The 23,393-nt window shown below is 43.7% G+C and overlaps 2 protein-coding genes across 5 annotated transcripts in view; both read left to right on the top strand.

Moving 5' to 3' along the window:
* Positions 1-7,917: 7,917 nt before the first annotated feature.
* Positions 7,918-15,700, top strand: POLR2K (RNA polymerase II, I and III subunit K). 4 transcript variants are annotated; one of them, XM_077808912.1, is made up of 4 exons: positions 7,918-7,989; positions 11,578-11,641; positions 15,000-15,092; positions 15,523-15,700. In XM_077808912.1, the coding sequence occupies exons 1-4, from the start codon at positions 7,918-7,920 to the stop codon at positions 15,543-15,545; spliced, it is 252 nt and encodes an 83-aa protein (XP_077665038.1). In that variant the 3' UTR covers positions 15,546-15,700. The 4 variants fall into 4 exon arrangements, with proteins under 4 accessions (XP_077665038.1, XP_077665039.1, XP_077665041.1 ...); XM_077808913.1 differs by lacking the exon at positions 7,918-7,989 and adding an exon at positions 9,216-9,347; XM_077808915.1 differs by lacking the exon at positions 7,918-7,989 and adding an exon at positions 9,586-9,773.
* Positions 15,701-21,795: 6,095 nt separating this feature from the next.
* The window catches only part of SPAG1 (sperm associated antigen 1), a 60,162-nt gene continuing 58,564 nt past the window's right edge, over positions 21,796-23,393 (top strand). Inside the window, exon 1 of the mRNA XM_077809931.1 lies at positions 21,796-21,958. The gene's annotated coding sequence lies outside the window, so the exon portion shown is untranslated. The remainder of the gene's footprint in view (positions 21,959-23,393) is intronic.

Genomic DNA, 23,393 nt, shown 5'->3' with positions numbered 1-23,393 from the left:
TCTTTAAACACATTAATAGTTCCATTGCATTTAATGAGACTATGCATGCACTTAAAGTGAAGCATGTGTATAAGTGTTTGAAGGATCTGGGGCTTGCTTTCCAATACAGTCAAAATACAGTGGGAAAGGTGGAGAGGTGGGTAGGGAGGATGACGATATTTACTTTTAGCTCTAACATTACAAACAACTGAAAGTAGAGGATATCAAAAGCTGTGATTAGGATGCTATACTTTTAAAGAAGTAAAAGTTGATCATTTCTCTTTGTCTCAAAAGGAACAGAAGGTAAAAAAAGGGTGGGGGGGAAGAACTCATGTAACACTGTAACAGAGATCTGAACTGGCAGAGAGAGAAGGCAAAAATTATTTTTGCCACATTAAAATAATATCCCAAAGCACTCCAAACTTAACCGAAAAAAATGTGTGTGGAGTGGGGAGGGGAAAAGAGAAGAGCACTTCTGAGCTTATTATACACTTCCTTGGATTGACAACACTATATATTCTTAAAATTGTAGGGGAGAAGCACTGCAATAGAGCAGACTAACAGAACATGATCCGTAATTATTCTTGATAACGCTTCCTAACCTGCACCCCAATCTTGCAAACTTTTATGCACATATTTGGTTTTTATTTCACTTGGAATACTCACAGTAGTAAAGTTCAGCTGGTGCATAAGATTTTGCAGGACTGAGAACATAATGTTGCAAATTCAACATTAAAGGGAAAAAAAACCTTTTCAAAACTTACTAGTATACATTTACGCATCAAATTCATGCAAACCAAGTCTCATTTCGTTTGAGGATTGATATCTCCCACTGGAGTGAAATATTTTTCTTGGTAATTCAATGAAACATTTAAAACCTCCCTTAGAATTCCTTTTTCAAAGTTGTTTTAGATATGGTGTTTTAATAAGAGTTTTCTCCTTTAACACAAGGAAACAGGTTTAAATCCAATAATTTAGTAGCATAATGATATTTAAATGCTACACAGCACTTTTCAACCATAGAGCTCAGAGTACTTCACAAAAGGAAGTGTCATTATCCCCATTTCACATGTGAGAAAACTGGAAGCATGGTGAACCAGTGGCAGATTAGCCACTGGGACAACGGTCCATGCTCAGTGGCCCCAGCATATTGGGGGGCCCTGGCCTATTGGGGGCCCCATACCCCAACCCACTCTGCCCGCTCAGTGCTCCTGCCGGGGAGCTGGGTCAGGGTGTAGGGGCCTGCCCCATTCCACCTGCCCAGGGCTCCTGCCGGGAGTGGAGTTAGGGCACTGGGGCTTACCCTGCTCTGCCCACCCTCTTGCAAGGGAGGGGAGCAAGCCCCCACTCCCCGGCAGGAGCACCAGTGGCTCTCAAACACAGTGGCTCTCAAACGGTGGTCTATGGACCACCAATGAGCTGCAGAGTGTTTCCTGACAGTCTACAGAATGAAATGTTTTGAGAACCAAGCTATGGAAGGATGAGGATGTCTAGAGAGGAGGTGTTCCATGTGAAGATCCCTCTTATGAAGTGGCCCAAGGATGCAATGATTACTAGGAAACAAAAGAGCATATTGGCTAGAACAAAGAAGGACCAGAGGGCTGGGTCCTGAGCTGACTCTGCCACCGGCTTCTTTTAGATTAGTAATATAAAAGGTGTACATTACCTACATCACCAAACTTATTTCTATCCTCCTTTCTCAGTGCACCTGCTATTTAGAGGAAAGGGATGGAGAAGAATTCTTGGTGCAGAGATGAATAGTTTTTTTCCAGTATTTAAATCAAGTCTGGTCTTTGCAGCAAACAAACTTTACCTGAAGATTCTCCAACATTCATCAAGCCCTGCAAGTATCCCAACCTAATTGACCCAAAATGAGTCGTTGCACCCCAACCATATTAATTACTATGGAGGATGCTGTAGCTAAATCCCTCCTGCACAATGGGTTTGCTACTTACCCAGCTTTGTGAAGCAATGTGAGATCCTGGGCTGGCGAAGCGCTCTCTGATGCGAACACCAGCCGCGTTACTTGACTGGGGGACAGCGTTCCCGAGTAAGGCAAAGGCAGGAGCAAAACTAAATCAATGCATTCCAAAGGTATTAGGCAGCTCGGAGGCAAAATCCGTTCAAGTCACAAAACAATTCATTTAACCAATTACTCTATGTGTTTATTAGCGGTAACCTCCGCAGTTAGTGCAACGAGGCTAATTGACTAGACCAACCACCTAAGGAATAACACCTGTAGGACTCTCAGTCACCTTGAATGATGGGCTCCAGGAAGGCAGGAGCTTCACCCCCGCATCCTTCTCCGGCAATTCACTGGGCAAAGGGAAACCTCTGCCCCACAATAATGGGGCTTCTCCGAGGGGGTCAATGGGGCTGAGCGATGGGGACTGAAGTTAACAACATGCTACAGGCCGGACTGGGAGCAGTGAGGGGCACCGACCCTGCTGCCCTGCGGGGCGCTGCTCCCTGCCTCTTGCCGCTGCAGCGCCGAGCGTCTCTAGCCCCCAACCCCAGCGCGTTGCCCTGGTGAGGAGCCGCCGCCTCTAGCCAGCACCAGTTCCTCGCATGCGGCTGCTGTTGGTTTCCCTCGCTTGGATTTGAACTGCCCGCCCTTATCAACCGCTGTAGCTTTTCCTCCGCCCCCTCAGAGCTGCCTCCTGGCACTGGGGGCCAGAGCAAAGAAGGGCTCAGGAGCAAACCCCGTAAAGGGGGAGGGAAGGAGACTACAGCTGTAATCCCCCTCCCCGCCCCCAGTAGTCAGCCAGAAAATATACAGTGCGTGTGATGGGGGCATCGGAGGGAGCTCTGTTGCAGAGACCGACCCCTGTTCCCCCCACCCTCAATACTTCCAGGGCTGTGTCCCTCCCCTTCCCCACTGCACCTTCGGAGGCTTTTTGCCTCCTCCCTTTCCAGGGCTAGACGCCTTTTCCTGCTTCTCCCCACACGTGTAGGGCTACTGCTTCTCTCTCCCTCTTTCCCGCACTTTTCTATTGCTATGTCTCTCCCTTCTCCCCCACAGCACATCTAGTCACCCCGAGGGGGTACTGCTGCTAGAGAGCCTGTCTGAGGTGAGGAGGCTTCACCCTAATGTGAAACCTTTAGGAGCCTAGCTTCCAGCATGACCAAACAAAATGTTTTTAAAGGAGCTAAGCCCTGTCTACACGACCATTATATCTATACTAAAAACATTAACTTGATTTGGATGATTGCCAATTAACTCAAATTAGCCTACACAGTTGTAGGTGATAGTCCTGCAACAAACATTTGTGGAGTAGCCAGACTAGCATATACAAACGTGGTAGCTGTCTCCAGCTAGCTGACAATCAGTTAACCTAAGTTAAAAAAAAACCTGGAACAGATAAACCCTAGGAACTAACATGTTAAGGAGCACACTGTTAAAACGTGTCAGCTAACATGTATTAAAACAAAGCAAATAAAACACCTGCATTCCTTTTCTAGAGCTGCCAAAAATCCCTTCTCCACTGCCACTGACTTCACACACACTCAAAATTAATCCACCACAAGGCAGGACAGGGACCTTGCATCCAGTGGTTGAAAGACTTGACAGGTTGTCTTGAACTCTAGTTCTACAATGGGAAGGAAGACATTTATGATGCAAGGACATGTGAAATAACAAATAATATGATGTAAATTGTAGTTGTGCTCTTTCTATATTAGGTATTATTTACTTTCTCCCCCATTTCAGAGGTCATATTCTACCCACGTTCTCCTCAGAGGTGAAAGTAAGCCGGTATGCCCAGGTACAGCGTACCGGTAAGAGCCAGTGTGCCATACCGGGACCGGCTTTCCCAGACAGCAATTTAAAGCCCTGGGGTAGTGGTTGCAGGGCTTCAGCGGGGATTTAAAGGACCCTGGAGCTCCAGCCACTGCTACTGCCCCAGCTCTTTAAAACCCACTGGAGCCCTGCTGCCAAAGCCCTAGGGTAGTGGCCGTGGGGCTCCGGAGGGAATTTAAAGGGCCGGGGTGGTAGCGGCTGCCGGAGCCCCAAGCCCTTTAAATCTCCACCTGAGCCCTGCTGCCGAAGCCCGGGGGTAGCGGTGGCGGGGGTCTAGCAGGGATTTAAAGGGCCCTGGAGCTCCAACTGGTAGCTCAAGGGTGATTTAAAGGGCCCCGGGCTCCCAGCCACCACTACTGCAGCTGGAGCCCTGGGCACTTTAAATCTTAAGGGCCTGGGGATTTAAGGCCCTGCCCCTTCTGGTTGAGGCCATGCCCTCTACTCAGGATTCTGGCATACCGGTAAGTCTTCTAACTTACTTTCACCCCTGGTTCTCCTTAAAATTTTAGTCTTTACTTGGCTCTTTTCCCCTTTCAACCTCCATTTTTCTCCCATCTTTAGGACAGTGCCAACTCTGAATTAGTGATTTGAAAAAAAAAAATATTGGATTTAAATGTCTCATTGAAACAAACATCAAAATCCATCCCAACAAGAGGGAAGGACTCCGAAATATCGTAAAGCCAAAATCCCCAGGTGTGACGTTTGGCAAGTGTGCTTACCCTCTCCCCCTTTTCACACCAGCTTCCATTTTTCCTACCTTTTAAATCAAAACACCAACATGTTCTGACACCAGTGTAATGAGAATGATATCAATAAGGAGACAGACTGCAAAACCTCACAACTTTTGGGAGCCTGAGGAAATCTTATTTAAAAGGTTACAAAACCAAAGCATGGGACACTCTTAAATTTATTTCACTTTTTATGTAAAACATATTATATTAGATTAATGCAACTGCAAATGTATCAGATTGACCCATTTGGGGAATATAACTGAAGTATTGGGGCAAAAGAAAAAACAACATATTGATAGGTACTATTCTTTGACCTTCTGTGAGGGAATTTTTTAATTGCTTTCTATTATAGTATTTTGATAGTCTTTAGTTATTATTGGAGAGTGTAAAGCTAATAGAAAAAGAGAAGGGGGAAACTAAATTAATAAAATACTTGAGTATTTTAAAAATAAATAGACTGGAAATGTTTACTATAGCAATATCCGTTTCATAAGATTTGGAAGATCCTTTGACTAAATAAAAATCATTTGAGGGGGTATCATATCATTGGCAAGAGTTTAGCTTTTTAAAGATGAGCCTGTCCAGAAGTTGTGGGAGAACCCACCTCTGACATTCAAACCCATGTGGAACTATTTTACTTCAGTCAAAAAAATGTAAGAAGGTCTAATAAATGGTGGTGGTGGGACTTAGGGGCTTGTGCTCTCCTGATCAACATACAAACGCAGCAAAGAAGGAAAACTGACAGCAGTATAAGTGAGACAAGGTGGATGAGGTAATATCTTTTATTGAACCCCAACTTTTACTCACCCACTTTGTCTCTCTAATATCCAGAGCCCAGCATGCCTACAACAACACTGCATATAGCAGTATACCTGTCCATGACATATTAGGGTGATTTAGACTAACAACATAATCACCTCAAAACAAAAAATACCCCATATATCTTCCCTTTTTATAAAAGGGGGGAAATTATCAGCTTTCCAAAAAAAGGATGGAACAGTTTTTTTTTTAACTTTTGTATGCTGAATATTTTAAATAACTAAGGCAGTGAGCATTTTTAACCTTACTCCTCACACACCCCTTCCATCTTCTTCTACAGATCCAAAGCACATGCTTTTGGCACTTAAACTACACCACAGGGAAGGTCCCAGTTAATTACACATGTCAGGGCAGAGTCTGTCAGGAACATGTTTAGTGACCAAAGTCAACTCTTAAGGTCTTTTTCAAACCCCAAGTTTTCTCAAGGGAACAAGTTAAATAATTAATTTATTGCTTAATTTATTAAACCTTATTTTCAATCAAATTATATGGTTAAAGTGACTTTTTTTACAGTTGGATTATGAATAGATTACCTTGACAATATGAATGGACCCTGGAGGAGGACAATTTATGAGTTTGTAAAAAAACCTCTAGTGTAATGCACTTAAAGTGTACTGAAAAGAAATAATCACTCAGTTAACTAACTGGAAGAGGCTGAATGGACACTGCTGATACTGGTTAAGGACACTTACAGAGATTGGCTGGGTAAATCACCAGTTTTTATTAGTAGTAGTGTGTGACTGCACCAGTGCACTTTAAAATTTTTTCCTCTATTAAAAATTCTTGATTATTTTAAGATTTGAATTTTTGGTGGGGAGAGAATTTTGGTGCTATGGTAAAAATAAATATAATAATAATGTGAAAATTATTACACATGTGAGTTGTTTTTTCTTAGCTCTGTTTTACAGTACATTTTCTACCCCTTTTACAATATTTGTAAGATAAATTCAAACTTAGAAAACATGAAGTAAATCCAAATGATTAACTAGTTTAACTCCAAAAAGTTTATTTTGTATATACTATCAATCATATATGAGGTTATTTTGGCGATATCAAACAAGTATCTGGAAAACATATCCAAACCATAAAACCATCACACATTTCAAAAAGTTTGATAGTTTTAATCAACAAAGACCAAACTAAGTTTCTTTCAGGAATGCTGGTCCTAATGGATGTGCTGAATGTATACTGAACGTTTTACAGGTTTCAGAGTACCAGCCGTGTTAGTCTGTATTCGCTAAAAGGAGTACTTGTGGCACCTTAGAGACTAACTGTAGCTCACGAAAGCTTATGCTCAAATAATTTGGTTAGTCTCTAAGGTGCCACAAGTACTACTGAACGTTTAACAATATTTATGTTGTCGGGGAAATTTTAATTCTTGGTCATAAATATAAGGGGAAGGGTAAACCCCTTTGAAATTCCTCCTGGCCAGGGGAAAGCTCCTCTCACCTGTAAAGGGTTAAGAAGCTAAAGGTAACCTCGCTGGCACCTGACCAAAATGACCAATGAGGAGACAAGATACTTTCAAAAGCTGGGAGGAGGGAGAGAAACAAAGGGTCTGTGTCTGTCTGTATGCTGCTTTTGCCAGGGACAGAACAGGAATGGAGTCTTAGAACTTTTAGTAAGTAATCTAGCTAGGTATGTGTTAGATTATGATTTCTTTAAATGGCTGAGAAAAGAATTGTGCTGAATAGAATCACTATTTCTGTCTGTGTATCTTTTTTGTAACTTAAGGTTTTGCCTAGAGGGGTTCTCTATGTTTTTTTAATCTAATTACCCTGTAAGATATCTACCATCCTGATTTTACAGGGGGGATTTCTTTATTTCTATTTACTTCTATTTTCTATTAAAAGTCTTCTTGTAAAAAACTGAATGCTTTTTCATTGTTCTCAGATCCAAGGGTTTGGGTCTGTGGTCACCTATGCAAATTGGTGAGGCTTTTTACCAAACCTTGTCCAGGAAGTGGGGTGCAGGGTTTTGGGAAGTATTTTGGGGGGAAAGACCCGTCCAAACAGCTCTTCCCCAGTAACCAGTATTAGTTTGGTGGTGGTAGCGGCCATTCCAAGGACAACGGGTGGAATACTTTGTACCTTGGGGAAGTTTTGACCTAAGCTGGTAAAGATAAGCTTAGGAGGTTTTTCATGCAGGTCCCCACATCTGTACCCTAGAGTTCAGAGTGGGGGAGGAACCTTGACATTGGGGCATTGAGGTACCATGGCTAAACCTATACAATGACCATCATATACACAGGATTTATCCTAAAAAGTATGTTGAGCCTGTGAATAAGAGAGCAGTTGGCATTTTTTTCACAATTTAGTTTGTGACTGCTGATGTATGCACTGAAATTGTTGAAAACTGATTTCATAACAAAATCCCATTCTATTGCATTGAAAATATATCTGTATTTTGGCTTGAAAGTTTATATTAATTAATGTGGGAGTATATGGTAATACCCACACAATATATAGCTATATTTTCATTTACCTAGATCTTTCTGCGTGGAGCTTAAGTAATAGGCTTCTGAAATAAAAAAGCAGCTTAGGGCAAAGACCAGCCCTCCTTGAGATAAAATTCTGCAGTCATGTGATCATGTCTGAGTCCCGTTTGCGTTCCACAAGCTACATAGACCAATTCAAGTACAGTCAAATATATTCTACTGAGGTCAGTAGATTCCAACTTCATTGTAACTTGTAGTTCTCTTTGCATTTGCTTATGAAATCCATGCAGTTATTTATATGTAAGTTTATATTTCATAAAAAAATTCCTGTTTTCAAAATGAAAAATGGTGATACCCCCTTTGGTTGCCTCAGTTTCCCTCCGTGTGATGTGCTCCGTAAACCAGATTCACTCCATGCTGGTGTGGACAATAATGCAGAGATCTAAGGGTGATGGTGGCTTGAGTTCCCCATTGCTGGGGACTGGCTTAGCCCCTTTGCACAGGTTAGGGCAGCCCTTAATTTGCATCCCTGCTGCAATAGCCCTTATGAGCTGTTGCGTAGTATTGCATATTACTCAAAGTATCAGTTTGCCCGCTCCTATCTCCATCAGTCCCTGAAGTATCCTCCAGAATGATCCGTGCACTGGGGAGCTCCTGCAAGAGAGGGGTGACAACAGCTATGCCATCTCTGTGACTTCTTGAAAGATCCCTCCGTTCGGGGGGGGCTGGGAAATTCATGGCTGCAGTACCCCACAGTATTCTTTTTTTTGGTTCAGGAAACTGGTAATATAATTGCACTCGCATATTTGTAATCTTATGATTTGGGATTTTCATCCACACAGATTCTTCTATATTCTCCTCTCCACTCAGAAATTTTATCTGATTATATTCCGAAGAATCTTTTAGGTACAGTGTAACTTCCTTAACTCTTACGATCTAAACTTTCTATAAATTTAAATGCACATATGTAGCATGCTCATAAAACAAAACGTTATTGTAATGCATACGTATAAAACAAGAGAGTTGAGAGGGTTGCTGTCAAATCCTTAACTTTGCTTTTCCTACTCTTATATAACTAAAATCACAGCGTTGGTTTAATGCATAGTTATATTTGCATTTAACTGTGGAAGCGTTGCCAAATTCTCTGTTACAACACCTCAAGCAGATTGTTATAATAGTTTTGGAGTGGTAGATTGAGAGACGGCAACAGCCTACGGGAGAGGAGCTGCTCAGGAGCAGTCACAGCCCCAGGGGCAGGAGGCGCTAGGGCGAGACGCGAGAGTGTACTGGGCCCGGGAAGTTGTAGGGCACAGCACAGACAGCCCCAGCACGCAGGCGCTGCGGCTGGACTAGCACCGCCCTGCTGTAGCTGGAGCAATGGCTCCGCCCCCGGGACCACCCCGAGCTCGACTCCTCCTTGTCCCTACGTCAGGGCAGCTTGGGGCGGAGCTGGCTGCGCTTGCTGCGTCTGCGCGTTTCGCGAGGAGGCCTCGCGACTCGGCAGTCGGCTGAGGGGTCTGTCCCGCCCCTAGCCTGGGCCCGAGCGGAGCGGAGCGTGGGGAGCGGGTCCCGCTCTGGACAGGTAGGGAGCGGTCAGGGTGTCTCTTCTTCCCGCAGTTAGGCCCAGGCTCTCTGTGCGTGCGGAAGGGGCGAGCGGCGGCATCCTGCCCCCACCCCGCTCTGGGCACAGTCTGCGCGTCTATTCAGCAAACCGGCGGTGGTCCCTGTGCCGCGCTCCTGCCGCCGGGGCCGGGGGCGGAGCAGAGACCGCAGCCCCAGGGGCAGGCGCTGTTCTGCTGGCAGGCCGGGTTCTGAACACGTGGGGAAGCCGCCGGGGTTCCTCGGCCCTGCGCGGGGCGGGCGCTCCGCAGAGGAGCGTGGTGGAAGTGATGTAGGGTCCTGGATCTGGCCCTGGGAAGACACAGGCCACCACACCGAAGGCACATAAGAAGCACAGAGGTCAAGCCAATTTGTGGTACAGTACTTTCGCCGGAGTCTCACCCATGCGGCAAGTGTCTTCACAACACAGTCGTGCCCCCATGACGCGTGTCTGAGCTTATCACCCTGCCTGGCTGCGTTCATATCCGTGTGTTCTTGGGCAGCTACTGGCGGGGCTGGTTTGCTTACAGAACACGCATTGACAAGGTGCATGGCGATGGCATAACGTTTAACGGAGTCTATAACCAATTAGTGAAATCTCTGACTTTAAATGTTGTTTGTATCTACACAATGTGGTTAATGTTTGGTAAATAATGGCAGCACTTGCTAGTGTATTCAGTTGGCACATGGTTGTCTGCCATTACCAAGTATATTATTTTGCTGTATGGATAGGATCTCCTGTGTAACCGACTTCGTTGGTCCGCTTTCCAGATCCTAGTAACCATGGTTATAGACACAACTGTGTTTAGAGCCAATGGTGAAACGAATTGTTACAAACTCTGTTAAAAGTCTGGAGTAGATGGAGCCTAGATCCTCTGTGCAAAAATATCTTATTCTGGCATTGTGAGGGCAGATTTTGTCCTAAAATGAGTTTAAACTAACTGATTCAATACAATTAGGTGTTAATGATTATTTAAAAGTTCCTGGTTTCAGAGTAACAGCCGTGTTAACTATTTCACTGATGGTTGATTTGGCAGTCCGATCCAGCTACCCTAGGATTCTGAGGCAAAGTACTACTACTTTCTGCCTGATTCTGACCTGCGGGTTTCTGTCCAGCACAGGGGTGGGCAAACTTTTTGGGCCAAGGGCCACATCTGGGTGGGGAAATTGTATGCAGGGCCAGGGCAGGGGGTTGGGGTGCGGTAGGGAGTGCGGGTTGTGAGGGGGTGCAGTGTGCAGAAACGGGCTCAGGGCAAGGGATTGGGGCAGAGGAGGGGTGCGGGGTGTATGAGGGGGCTCTGGGAAGAGGGTTGGGGTGCAGGGTACGACAGGGCTCAGGGCAGGGAGTTGCGGTGCAAGGTGCAGGCAGGGGGCTTAGGGCAGGGAGTTGGGCGGTGGGGTGCAGGAGGGTTTCAGGCTCTGGCCCAGCGCCACTTACCTAAAGCGGCTCCGGGGTGGCTGCGGCGTGCTCCAGGGCAGGCTCCCTGCATGCCTGCCCTGGCCCCACACGGCACCACTCCAGGAAGCAGCTGGCACCATGTCTCTGCGTGGCCCATGGGGGGGGGGAGGGGGGCACAGGGCTCTGTGCGCTGCCCTTGCTATGCCTCCAGGTACCTCCCCCAAAGCTCCCATTGGCCGCAGTTCCCTGTTTCTGGCCAATGGGAGCTGCGGGGGGTGGTGCCTGGAGGCAAGGGCAACGCACGAAGCCCTCTCTCCCGTCCTCCTGGGGCCCTAGGCACATGGTGCCAGCCACTTCTGAGAGCGACGCAGGGTCTGCGGCACCACAGGGGGCAATCCCGCAGGCTGAATCCAAAGCTTTGAGGGGCTGGATCTGGCCCACGGGCCGTAATTTGCCCACTCCGGTCCAGCATATCTATCAAAGTTAGTGCAGGATTAGACAGTGTTTTAAGTGGGTGGAATAATGTGGCTGGGTTTATCCTGTATGTACAAGTAGTGATGCTGTCCGTTCCCGAAATGATGACAGGTTAATAGTATTGAGACTTAAGTGATATATGGTTGATATATTTTTTTTATAGTTGCAGCAAAATCTTTCATTAGTGGGAGAGACTAATGCTCCCCAAGCTTTATCCAAAGAAGGATATCTAGCACGTTGACTGAAGATAGGGTTGCTGTTAGGGCTGTCTTCAGAGGTCTTTGTCTTCCAATTCCCACTCTCTAATCAAGAGCATGGATTTTTTTTTTCTTGTTGACAGAACATGGATTCCCAAAAGGATGTTCAGCCTCCAAAGCAACAGCCAATGATTTACATTTGTGGAGGTAAGAATAAAACCTAACGTTTAATAATGTTTGCTAATCCCTAGCTTGGTCCTGCTAACTTTTGTATAATATTGATGCAAGTCTTTGCTTTAGAGGCTGTTTTCTGGGGGTGGTCCTGAAAGGTGAGTGTATGGTCAGTAATTACACTGAGGTCTATTGGCTTTGATTCATAATGCACAGTTTCACCACCAAACTTGACAGTGAGTGTGTTTTGTGTGATTCTATTGTCAAGGTGGAAAAAAGTAGAGACTACAGATTTTGGTCTCAGCTGTCACTTTTGAAAATATCTGACTATAAGATCATGGAGGAGTACAAGGGTCACTTCAGCTTCTTTAATGCTATGGGCCTTAGTTGCAAGTGCGCTGCCCTGGTGCTACAAATGTCGGCCTTAGCCCTGGCGTACCTAGTTGCAGAGTACTGTGCATTGATGTGGACAAGAAGCTGCCATACCCCATTTGTGGATAGGCAGCTGAATCAGACCATGCAAATCATCATGGGGACTTTACAATCAACACCTCTACAGTAGCTTTCTGTTTTAGCAAACATTGAACCTCCAGCTATCCATCAAGATATAGCTTCAAAATCAGAACGTAAACGTGCCAAAGACCAGGGTGGATTTGATTTAAATCACTAGTCAGGAAGACTCGATTTAATCATGGTTTTCTACATAAAAGTGTATTCTTGTTGGTTGTTATAACCTTAATACATAATCTTCACAACTCAGAGTTAGATGTAGGTTTCATTTTTAGAAGGTACACACTATACATTTTTAAACAGTGATTTATTTTGAAAACTTTTCAGATCAGTTTTACAGCTATATCAGAAAATGAATGATTGTTTAGTTATTTCATTTGCCAAAGGTAATTGAAGCAGATAGTTCACCTCCCAATGACTTCATAAATATCTCCAATTCAACAGGTTAATCATTAATATTTGGAAGATTTTCTTGCCGTGATGTATTAAGAGGAGAACATCACCAGACAGATGTATTAATTGTTTTATTTAACTAAAACAACAATGTTAAGTATTCTGGATTTTTTTCCTCAACAGCAAACATACAGTATTTTAACAAAACAAGCATAGGTCCCTCGCTTCTCACATTTATCTCCATAGGGACAATAGAACTGATGTCTGTTGTTTCTCACTTCTATATGTTTGTTTTTACTGGTGTGGTGGTTTTTTTTTTTCTGTTAACAAGCGTGTTACCTCTGAAGACACAAATCTGTAGTTTGAGAACTGCAAAACTAAGCATCTCTGATGGTATCTTCTAGACTGAGCACTGAGTCCCATTGGGTAGATAGAAAGATTAACCTAAATAATCTATACAGAAGCCTGTGGAACCCCATAAGATTGGGACCCTAATCCATGAACTATTGGAACTCATTTACAAAACTTTTCTTAAACATTACATGAATATATTGTCTCATACTATAGATTTAGAATTTATAATCTCATTGTGGAATAGGGATATCTTTGAGCTATAATGTATCTTAATTAAAACTATCTTTAGATATGTTTTCTTCCTCAAAGGATTTTATCAAAAAAATCCGATGGTGGGTTTTTTTTGTGGTTTTTTTTTTTTTAAATCATTGATTTTTATCCACCCTGTCGAAGACTACCCAGAACTTCCCATCTGGCAGGCTATAGGCAACATTCCCAAGCGATGCCTGAAATCGTGAAACCCACTGTGGACCACCCATGTCCCTGGATCTGTCCAGGGAATGGCAAAGTGTCCGCATCTCAGCTACAGTTCCAAACAAGCACATTATTACTGACCCAATAAGCCACTGTCCCAGTTTCAACCTGCCATGCAGACTGTGGACCACACTGAATCTCATCGAACAAAAATCAGACATCCCTTCCTGTGACTATTGTGAATATGCAAACCATTGAACACATTATAACACAGTGCCCCAAATATGGATTCAAAGGTGAATTTGATGATATCCACAACTTCAGAGAGAAGGCCTTGAAATGGCTTGTGGACCTACAACTGGATCTGTAGAATGTTGCTATGTAGATGCTGTGTGTGTGTGTGTGTGTGTGTGTGAGAGAGAGAAATAATATCTGCTGAACCTAACATCACTATTAGTAATAAGTTGCATTATTTGCTCAGGGTGGCATGCCATCTGATTGCAAATGGTGCAGAATAATTATACTAAGATGATGGATTTTTGCTTCATGGAGTGGTGACAATGTGGAAATAGTTCTTTAGAACTTCCATCATTGGGCAAGGGTAACACGTTGCAGTTCTCTCCAAGAACCTTTAAAAGCTGCTCTGTTTGTAATGTGGTGCAGTGTTTGTAGAGTATATTTGCACAGTATTCCCCATATTTATCTATGTAAATAAGAATAAAACTACGATTGCATCTCGGAGAAAAGCCTATGTGGTCACTTTACTTTTAGCCAAAATTGTTAGGGGCAGTGTTCAAATGCAATAGCTTGTAGCGGGATTACAATACTGTTACAATTTGAGTCTGAGATACTGTCTTCAGGGGGCATTTTTTGAAATACTGTACCTTCCATTTGGAGCAATCAAAAGGCAAAATAATTTTGTCCTTCAGAAATATCTTTGATGCAAGGAGAAGCCATCCCTGCAGATGATTTAGCAGCAACCCGAGAGAGGGGTTGTACTCCACAAAACATAGTATTTCTTAATGCTTCCAACCTTTTAGAGCAGGGATTCTCAGACTTTTGTACTGGTGACCACTTTCACGCAGCAAGCCTCTGCGTGTGGGGCCTCCCCCCCCCGCCCATACATTAAAAACACTTTTAAAAATATATTTGACACCATTATAAATGCTGGAGGTGAAGCGAGGTTTGGGATGGAGGCTGACAGCTCATGACACCACCCCCACCCCCATGTAATAACCTCACAACCCCCTGAGCGGTCCTGACCCTCAGTTTGAGAACCCCTGTTTTAGAGTGAGTTGTTAGCACCACAGCGCCCTCCTGTCACTTTGGTCAGTTATATAATATTTTGGATTGAAATATGTTAATACCTCTCAGCTGGTAGCACGGAATGGGCAATTATTTGTGAACGCATTTTGTAATATGTCAATAGATTTATTCTAGGTAATTTGAATACCACGTACTTTGTCTTTACTAAAGGTAATAGAACATAAATTGTAACTTTACAGGTTAGCTAAAAGTGTTTACCCTGAAGAGAAATAAAGAACTTGATTTTCTCAGTAATATTAATTCACTAAAGTTGTTTTGTTTGCCACAAATGCAGATCTTGAATTTTGTTACCTTTTCCTAAAGTAAATTATAACATCTTACGTTTTGTATTTCTTGTTATAGTAGTCTAATAAGATTGTCTTCTTCTCTCTCTCCCCCCCCGCTCCTCCCCCCCCAGAATGTCATACAGAAAATGAAATAAAAGCAAGAGATCCGATCAGGTGTCGAGAATGTGGGTACAGAATAATGTACAAGAAAAGAACAAAAAGATGTATCCTTTTGCACATGCCTATTAAATTGTTTGAGTGATCCCGGACGATAGTGGCTATAAATAAAATGAAAAATTGGGGTAGTACTGAAGAATTGGTCCAGTGCAAAAAAGTCTTACAAACTAGTACATATGTGAGGAAGAACATATAACATCTTAATTATTTTCAGTGATGCTCTTGTTAATTAAAGCACAATACAAAAAACTTTGGTAATCTTGTATTGCAGTGCAAACTGGTAAAAAGTACACCGGATAGAAGATACTATCATGCATGCAAAGCATATTCCATTTTTTAAAAGCATACAAACAAATGCTAATTGTGGTGTAACTGAAAAATGAGCCTCAACTTATTTTGCATGACTGACTTGTGATTGTGTTTTGTTTTTGTTTTTTTTAAATTCCCTGTCATTTTCTTTAACTCTAACTATTACAGTGGTTGTCTTTGATGCCCGGTAATGTGAATTCAAGAGGTAGCTGTTTTGACCTGGTTCATTTTAGTATACTGATAACTTTGGTTTGTATACACATCTGCTCTGGACAAATATATACTTTTTCATTCTGATATCAGTTGTAAATTATTCAAGTAGTTAAATAAAGTTTTTAATATCAAATACTCAGTTTCACTTTTGAATTCAGTGGAGTTATGCTTGCTTACACCAGAGCTAAATTTGGTCCAATATCTCCAAGTTCCCTGATTTTCTGTTCCCATCTCAGAACCTCACTAAGACACCAATCCTGTAGAGATTTTAAACATCTTTAACTTTATGTACTGAGTAGTTCCATAAACTTCAAAGAGAGTACTTGCTGCATAAAGTCAAACATGCATAAATCTTGAGGTCTGAATCTACTCAATCTTGAGGCTTGAGGGCTGAATCTACGCAAAAGGGCTGTAGAACAACAAATAGCAGTGTCAATGTATGCTGTGTTCTTTATAGGGCTGTTGATTTAATCATAGTTAACTCACACAATTAACTCAAAAAAAAATGAATTGTTTTGTTAAACAATAAAATACAAATTGAACTTTATTAAATATTTTTGGATGGTTTTTCTACATTCAAAAATATATTGATTTCTGTTACAACACAGAATACAAAGTGTACAGTGCTCAGTTTATATTATTTTGATTACACATATTTGACCGGTAAAAATGATAAACAAGAAATAGCATTTTTCAATTCTCCTCATACAAGTACTGTAGAGCAATCTCTTTATGATGAAGGTGTAACTTACAAATATAGGTTTTTTGTTTGTTACATAACTGCACTAAAAAACAAAACTGTGAAACTTTGGAGCCTACAAATCCACTCGGTCCTACTTATTGTTCAAACAATCACTAAGAGAAACAAGTTTGTTTACGGGAGGTACTGCTGCCTGCTTTGTATTTACAATGTCACCTGAAAGTGTGAACAGGCGTTCGCATGGCACTTTTGTAGCTGGCGTTGCAAAGTATTTATGTGCCAGATATGCTAAACCAGTGGTTCTCAAACTATTGTACTGGTGACCCCTTTCACATAGCAAGCCTCTGAGTGCAAATCCCCTCCCCCCCCCAAAATTAAAAACGCTTATATATTTAACACCATTATAAATGCTGGAGGCAAAGCAGGGTTTGGGGTGGAGGCTGACAACTCGCAACCCCCTGAGGGGTCCTGACCCCCAGTTTGAGAATCCCTGTGCTAAACATTCGTATGCCCCTTCATGCTTCCGCCACCATTCCAGAGGACATGCTTCCATGCTGATGATGCTTGTTTTTGTTTGTTTTTTAAAAAAGGATTAATTAAATTTGTGACTGAAGTCCTTGAGGGGTGAATTATATGTCTCCTAATCTGGGTTTTACCTGCATTCTGCCATATATTTCATGTTATAGCAGTCTCGGATGATGACCCAGCACATCTTCATTTTAAGAAGACTTTCACAGCAGATTTGAGAAAATGCAAAGAAGGTACCAATGTGAGATTTCTAAAAATAGCTACAGCACTTGGCCCGAGATTTAAGAATCTGAAGTGCCGTCCAAAATCTGAGAGGGAGAAGGTGTGGACCATGCTTTCAGAAATCTTAAAAGGGCAATGCGGAAACTGCAGAACACAAACCATCAAAAAAGAAAATCAACCTTGCTCGTGGCATCTGAGTCAGATGATGAAAATGAACATGCGTTGGTCCGCACTGCTTTGGATCACTATGGAGCACAATCCATCATCAGCATGGATGCATGTCCTCTGGAATGGTGGTTGAAGCATGAATATTGGGTTGAGACATACAATTCTTCCCACCAAGGAGTTCAGTCACAAATGTAATTAATGCATTCTTTTTTTAATGAGCATCATCTCTATGGAAGCATGTTCTGTGGAATGATGGCCAAAGCCTGAAGCATATGAATATTTAGTGCATCTGGCATCCTGTAAATGTAAACAAACTTCTTTCTCTTGCGATTGGCTGAACAAGAAGGAGGACTGAGTGGACTTATAGGCTCTAAAGTTTTACATGGCTTTGTTTTTGAGTGCAGTTATGTAACACAAAACTACTTTTGTAAGTTGCATTTTCACGATAGATTGCACTACAGTACTTGTATGAGGTGAATTTGTAGAACTGATCAATGAGATTGTTTTTAATCACTTTATTAATATAACTTCATAAGCAAAGTTTTATGAATGAAACAACATTCATTCATAAAACCAGTTACCCCAATAACTGGCTAATTGAGTTTCACTTTCAATCCAATCGCTGCTTAAATCGCTGAAACTTACACTGTTTCAACATTGTAACTTCTGTTCACTGTTTGCCATTCCTTACACTTGTCCATATTATAAGTCAAACTCCATTTTAACGTGTCCCAAACTCCATTTTAAAATGCTCACTTCATTTTGTAAAAGCTTGCTGCAACCTTCATTTTTGCAAAACCCTGCTGTAATCTTATTAGTTTAGTTTAGATGTGTGAATGAGGTATGTATGGATGATGGACTCAACCTCCAGCTCCAGCCTGTCCTGATGAAATAAAGCGTAAACCACAGTGGCTGAAATGCAGACAACAGCCCTGACAAAGTAGGAGGAGACCACCCTCAAAGGAAAAGAACAAAAGTACAATTGAAGAAACATCAAAGCCAGGTCCTAGGCTGAAAGTCATATCTGCAACTGACGGGGTGATCAATCACACCGGACCCAGAGGCAGCGTGACTCAGCAAGACCTATAGACTCTGGATTCAAACTAAAGCCTACAAAAAGGGTGGGTGAGATGGAAGACTTTGAAGGGTAACATTCTGCTGCCAACATGGGTGCAACCGGGACCCAGCTCTTCCTTGTGCCCGGCTTTCCTAGCCAGTTAGCCGCCACAATCTACAAACCCAAGCCACGAACTCAAGCTACATTCAGGACTGGTAACTATACAGCAGCTGCAGAACCTGTGTGTGTGTATGAACAAATGTGTGAATGAATGTGAAACTGAATGAAATGTTATAGCTATAACTGACTGCCTACTATGATTCTTTTTGTATTCACAATAAATGTGACATTTTGTCTTATCCACTTTAATAAGATCCTGTTCGTTTTTATTTTATTGGTATAACAAATTGAAAAATACTCTTTTCTTTACAAATATTTCCCTGCAAAACAATAATCAAAAATAATATAAAGTGACCACTGTACACCTTGTATTATGTGTGGGAATTGAAATCGATGTATTTGAAAATGTAGAAAAAATCTAAAAATATTTTAATAAATTTCAATTGATATTGTATTTAACAGTGCGAATAATTTTCGTAATCATGCAATTAATTGTGATTAATTTTTTTAATCGCTTGACAGCCCTAGTTCTTTATCATCGGAAGACATCACTTCTCTATGGAGAGGAAAAACCTTCAAATTAAGTACCCAGTGGTCAAGAAATTCAGAGTCGAGTTTGAATAATCTGCGACTTAGTTGGTTACTTCATCAATATGGTTACAATGGTGCAGATCCACAAATCTACTTAGGCACTTAAGTCCCAATTTTGGGCTCCACTATGATCTACAAAACTTCCCTCACACCCTGTAGATGCCTAAACTGACTTGGTGTCTAATTTCAGGATAAAAGTTCCCTCTATGTCTAAGTTTCTGCCTCTGGGCACATCCATTGCAGGCTTAGTCTAGGCAGCTGCGGCCTAGACTATCTCTCACTTAAGAACTGCCATATTGGGTCAGATCAAAGGCCCATCTTGCCCAGTATCCTGTCTTCTGACAGTGGCCAATGCCAAGTGCCCCAGAGGGAATGAACAGAACAGGTAATCATGAAGTGATCCATCCCCTGTTGCCCATTCCTAGCTTCTGGCAAACAACCCCTAGACCAATCTGCAAACCTGAGGAAGACAGGTGTTCATCTGCTTAATTCGCAGGTGAGAACCGCTTAGGTAGGCATGCTCAGTGGCTTCCAGTGGGGAGGAGGTAGCAGTACCTTCCCCAACTTCTAGCCCAGTGGTTAGTGTACTTGCCTGGAATGTGGGAGACCCAGGTTCTTTTTTACCCCCTCTGCCTGCAGGTGGGGGGAGGATTTGAACAAGGGTCTCCCCACATCTTAGCAGAGGTGCTCTAATCAGTGAGCTGTGGGATGTTCTCATATGTGGCTCCCCTGGTCTTTCCTGTTGAAACTGCTCTACTGTGGATAAACGCTTAGAATGATTCATCTACCTGCTGACTCTGTAGCCTGATGGTTTGGGCGCCCAAGGTCTAGTTCCCTGTGACAATGAATTTTTAAGTAGTTATTTAGTGGAACAGCTTCAACAAGAGAGATTGAAGGCACCCCCTGCCATCAGAATCTCCTAGAGCTGAGTGTTTACAGTACTTCCTCTGGGAAGTATGGGAGACCCTTGTTCAAATTCTTCTCACAGGGAGTGGGGAATTGAACCTTGGTCTCCTACATTCCAGTGAGTGCTCTAACCACAGGGCTTAAAAGTTATAAGGTAGTTAACACTAACTCCTTGAGCTTTTTTGTGTGGAATGAGGCAGGCACCTAATTCATTTTCACAAGAAATAACTTAGGCACCTACTTGGCCTGACTGCAAAGAGAGAGGTGCCTGCCTATGACCCCAGGCTTAGATGCATATCTTCATGAAAGGGGCAGTGCTTATAACAGATAGTATTATAAGAAGAGAGCAACTGGACGCTGGTACCAGGAATTGGGGAATTGCAGTCTAAAGCAATTATCTTCCACATTAATTGTATAGGGAGCTGAAGCGCCTAACTCAGACTTTGTGAATTCCAGTGTTGTTCCTGTGATTTTCCAGGCACCTAAAGTGAGCGTCATAACACCTAATACTTAAGTGTCACAAGTCTCTTTGTGGATTTTTGCCAATGTCCTTAACCGTTCATTTTCTTGCTTTTAAAAACTCAAATTTTGTAATGATGCATCTTCACTAATCAACTTTCATTGGGTTTTGAAGGGAAACAATATTTCTAGGAGCTCTCCTTGTGCAGCTTCCGAAGGGTATGTTGTTTTCCACTTTTGTTGTTTTTCTAAATGAAGATACATTTTAATGTTTTTTAATGGGACAGTATATTTCATCACCTTGCTAAATTAAGGGAGTGAGGATTGTTGCCCCACTCCCCTCTTTCAGGGCTGGTATCCTGTGCCCTGCTCAGTTTCTTTCAAAACACACTTGCCAAATTCATTCTATTGAGAAGGATAGGCTAGAGCAGAGGTTCTCAAACTGTGTTCCGTGGATCACCTGTGTTCCGCGAACTCCATGCAGGTGGTCTGCTGATAGTTCCCTCTAAGGTGTGCGCCTAAAGGTAAGAGCCGTGCAGGTGTGGCTCCATTAATTAGGTGCCTGGATCCTGGAGAAGACAGACATGTAAGGTGAGGTGGTGGCCTTGGGGGGAATAGGGGATAGGTGGGAGGGGTCAGTGGGGTGAGAAGAGGGGGTGGGAGGAATTTGGGACATGAAGGGCTGCAGCGGCCAGAGAAAGGGGCAACATTCCCCAGCTCCAGGGCTGTGACTGCTAGGGATGCACCCCTTCCTTCCCAGCCCCAGCTCGGGGGTTGCTGTGGCGGGGGGAGAGAGGGCACATCCATTGCATTAGATTGCATTGTATTGAAACCTGCATTAGAAAAGTAAGACTACTAATTTTAAAATATGCATTGCCTGCTTTTATTTGTAGAAAAAAAAACATTATTATTAAAGGGGTTTTTTTATGTAGCGCTTTTATCCACAGCGCTTTACAATAGTTAGCCAATGGTACAAACAGCATTTGGAAAGAGCATTAAGTGGTCTACCGAGACCCTCAGCAATTTTCAACTGGTTTTGTGGGAAAAAAAAAAGTTTGAGAACAAGGGCCCTAGAGCAATGAGGGCTGCGGTGGGGGGCCCTCATTAAACACCAGGTTTTTCCCTGACTTTGACCATAATGTTGGGATTTCTCAATGAAACGTCTCCCTACGCAGTCCTGACGCGTCTCTCGCCTACCAGGCACCATCTGCCCACAACCTGCAGCTGATGGCCCGTCATATGTGCACCACTTCCCCCGCTTTCCTCCCGGGCTGGAGGGGAGGACAGGGCCCCCTACTCAGCCCCGCCCGCGCGGCCGGCTCCGGCTGCCCCCTGGAAAGCAGGCTGAGGCACGCCTCGCCCCGCAGCACAGGGAGCGGGGCAAGCTGCCGCCATCCCAACAACGGCTCGTGGGGGCGGGCAGACAGGCGGAGCCGGCCCAGCCCCCCGCTCTGGGGGCGGGGTGCGCCTGCGGCCCGGCGACTCCAACGGCAGCGCTGCCGGGCCGGCCCCTTGCGCATGTGCTGCGTGGACGGCGGAGGGTCCTGCCCCCGGCTGCTGTCTCCGGACGCGGGTCGAGGGACGTGGAGAGGGCGAAGTCGTCGACCGTCTTCCGCAGTTGGTGCGGGGCAGCGGGACAGGTCGGTCGGCCTGGGCTGCCGCCCCGCTCCTTCAGGGCTGGGGTCCCGTCCCCAGCGCGACTTCTGACCCCTCCGCCCGCCATTCTCCCCTGGAGCCGGGCCAGGGGTGCATGAGTGCGGCCGTGGGGTGTGGGAATGGGGGGGGTGTCTGTATGTAGCGGATAGAGAGGCTGTGATGTGATAACAACTCGCCGTGCGCTGGAGCTGGGGGCCCGAGGGCCAAAGCCCTTGCCTGGGGGGTGCGTCCTACACGGCCTGCAGTAGCCCGCTCCCGAGGGGCTGGATCATCGTGGCAGCTAGTGCCCTGCTGGCTGTTTCGTTGTGTGTGAAAGGGGGCGATGGCAGGTGGGGGGCAGGGCAGCGTGAGGGTTAACTCTTGGTGCTTCCGATCCTCTTTGGAAGGGGCCAAACTGCAGAGTTAATGTATTCCCTCCCCTAGCACAACCTGGCTGGGTGGTGAGCCTTGGTCCGTAGCCCGTGCTACTGGGCTCTCCAGAAGCCATGCTGTACATAGAAACAGTTGCTAGGGTAGGGCGGGCTTTGCAGGTTTACAGTCCCCTGCTATGGAGAGGTTTCAGAGTAGCAGCCCTGTTAGTCTGTATTCGCAAAAAGAAAAGGAGTACTTGTGGCACCTTAGAGACTAACCAATTTATTTGAGCATAAACTTTCGTGAGCTACAGCGCACTTCATTAGTCTCTAAGGTGCCACAAGTACTCCTTTTCTTTCTGCTATGGAGAGAGTTTTGCTGGGATTATTCCCTTTGTTGTGAGAGTTGCAAAGATTACCAAAAACACATGTTTGAGCTCAGTTCTGCTGGTGTTACATGGTAACACTCCTACTGACAGCCGTGGTACCTATCCTACTTAAGGAGAAGAATGTGGCCCTTTCTCTTTATTACAGTAAAAGATAGTATTAAGAAAAATCTGATTGTAAAAACACAAGATGGTTGCACAAATACATGGGTGTGAGAAGAATGAATTTTGAATATTCATACGGTATGTATCCACCAGTGCAAAAGAAGAGTAAACATATTATTTGTAAAAAGAAAAGGAGTACTTGTGGCACCTTAGAGACTAACAAATTTATGTAAGGTGCCACAAGTACTCCTTTTATTTTTGCGGATACAGACTAACATGGCTGCTACTCTGAAACATATTATTTGTGTTACTGAAGTGCTTAGGAGCCTGTCATGGACCAGGACCCCATTGTGCTGGGAGCTGTACAAAAGATCAAAAAGAATCCCTGCCCTAAAGAATTTACAGTCTAAATAAGATAAGAAACAACAGATGGATACAGACAGATAGTTAGGGAGTACCAGGAAACCATGAGACAATATTGATCAGCATGATAGGTGGTGGTATTAGTGTGCAGTGGTATAACCATTGTCAAGAGTTTTGAAGGCATCATGGCAAAGGAGAGGTTTAAGGTAGGATTT

The sequence above is a fragment of the Eretmochelys imbricata genome, chromosome 2 (genome assembly GCF_965152235.1).
Source record: "Eretmochelys imbricata isolate rEreImb1 chromosome 2, rEreImb1.hap1, whole genome shotgun sequence".
Taxonomy (NCBI): domain Eukaryota; kingdom Metazoa; phylum Chordata; order Testudines; family Cheloniidae; genus Eretmochelys; species Eretmochelys imbricata.
Note: the sequence above shows the minus strand (reverse complement) of the source record. Positions and strands in the feature narration are given on the sequence as shown.

Coding starts and splice junctions, on each gene's coding strand:
- POLR2K (XM_077808912.1), top strand. CDS start 7,918: ATGTCTGAGTCCCGTTTGCGTTCCACAAGCTACATAGACCAATTCAAG. Junction 7,990..11,577: donor GTCAAATATATTCTACTGAG/GTCAGTAGATTC, acceptor TCTTGTTGACAG/AACATGGATTCCCAAAAGGA. Junction 15,093..15,522: donor CAAGAAAAGAACAAAAAGAT/GTATCCTTTTGC, acceptor TAACTATTACAG/TGGTTGTCTTTGATGCCCGG.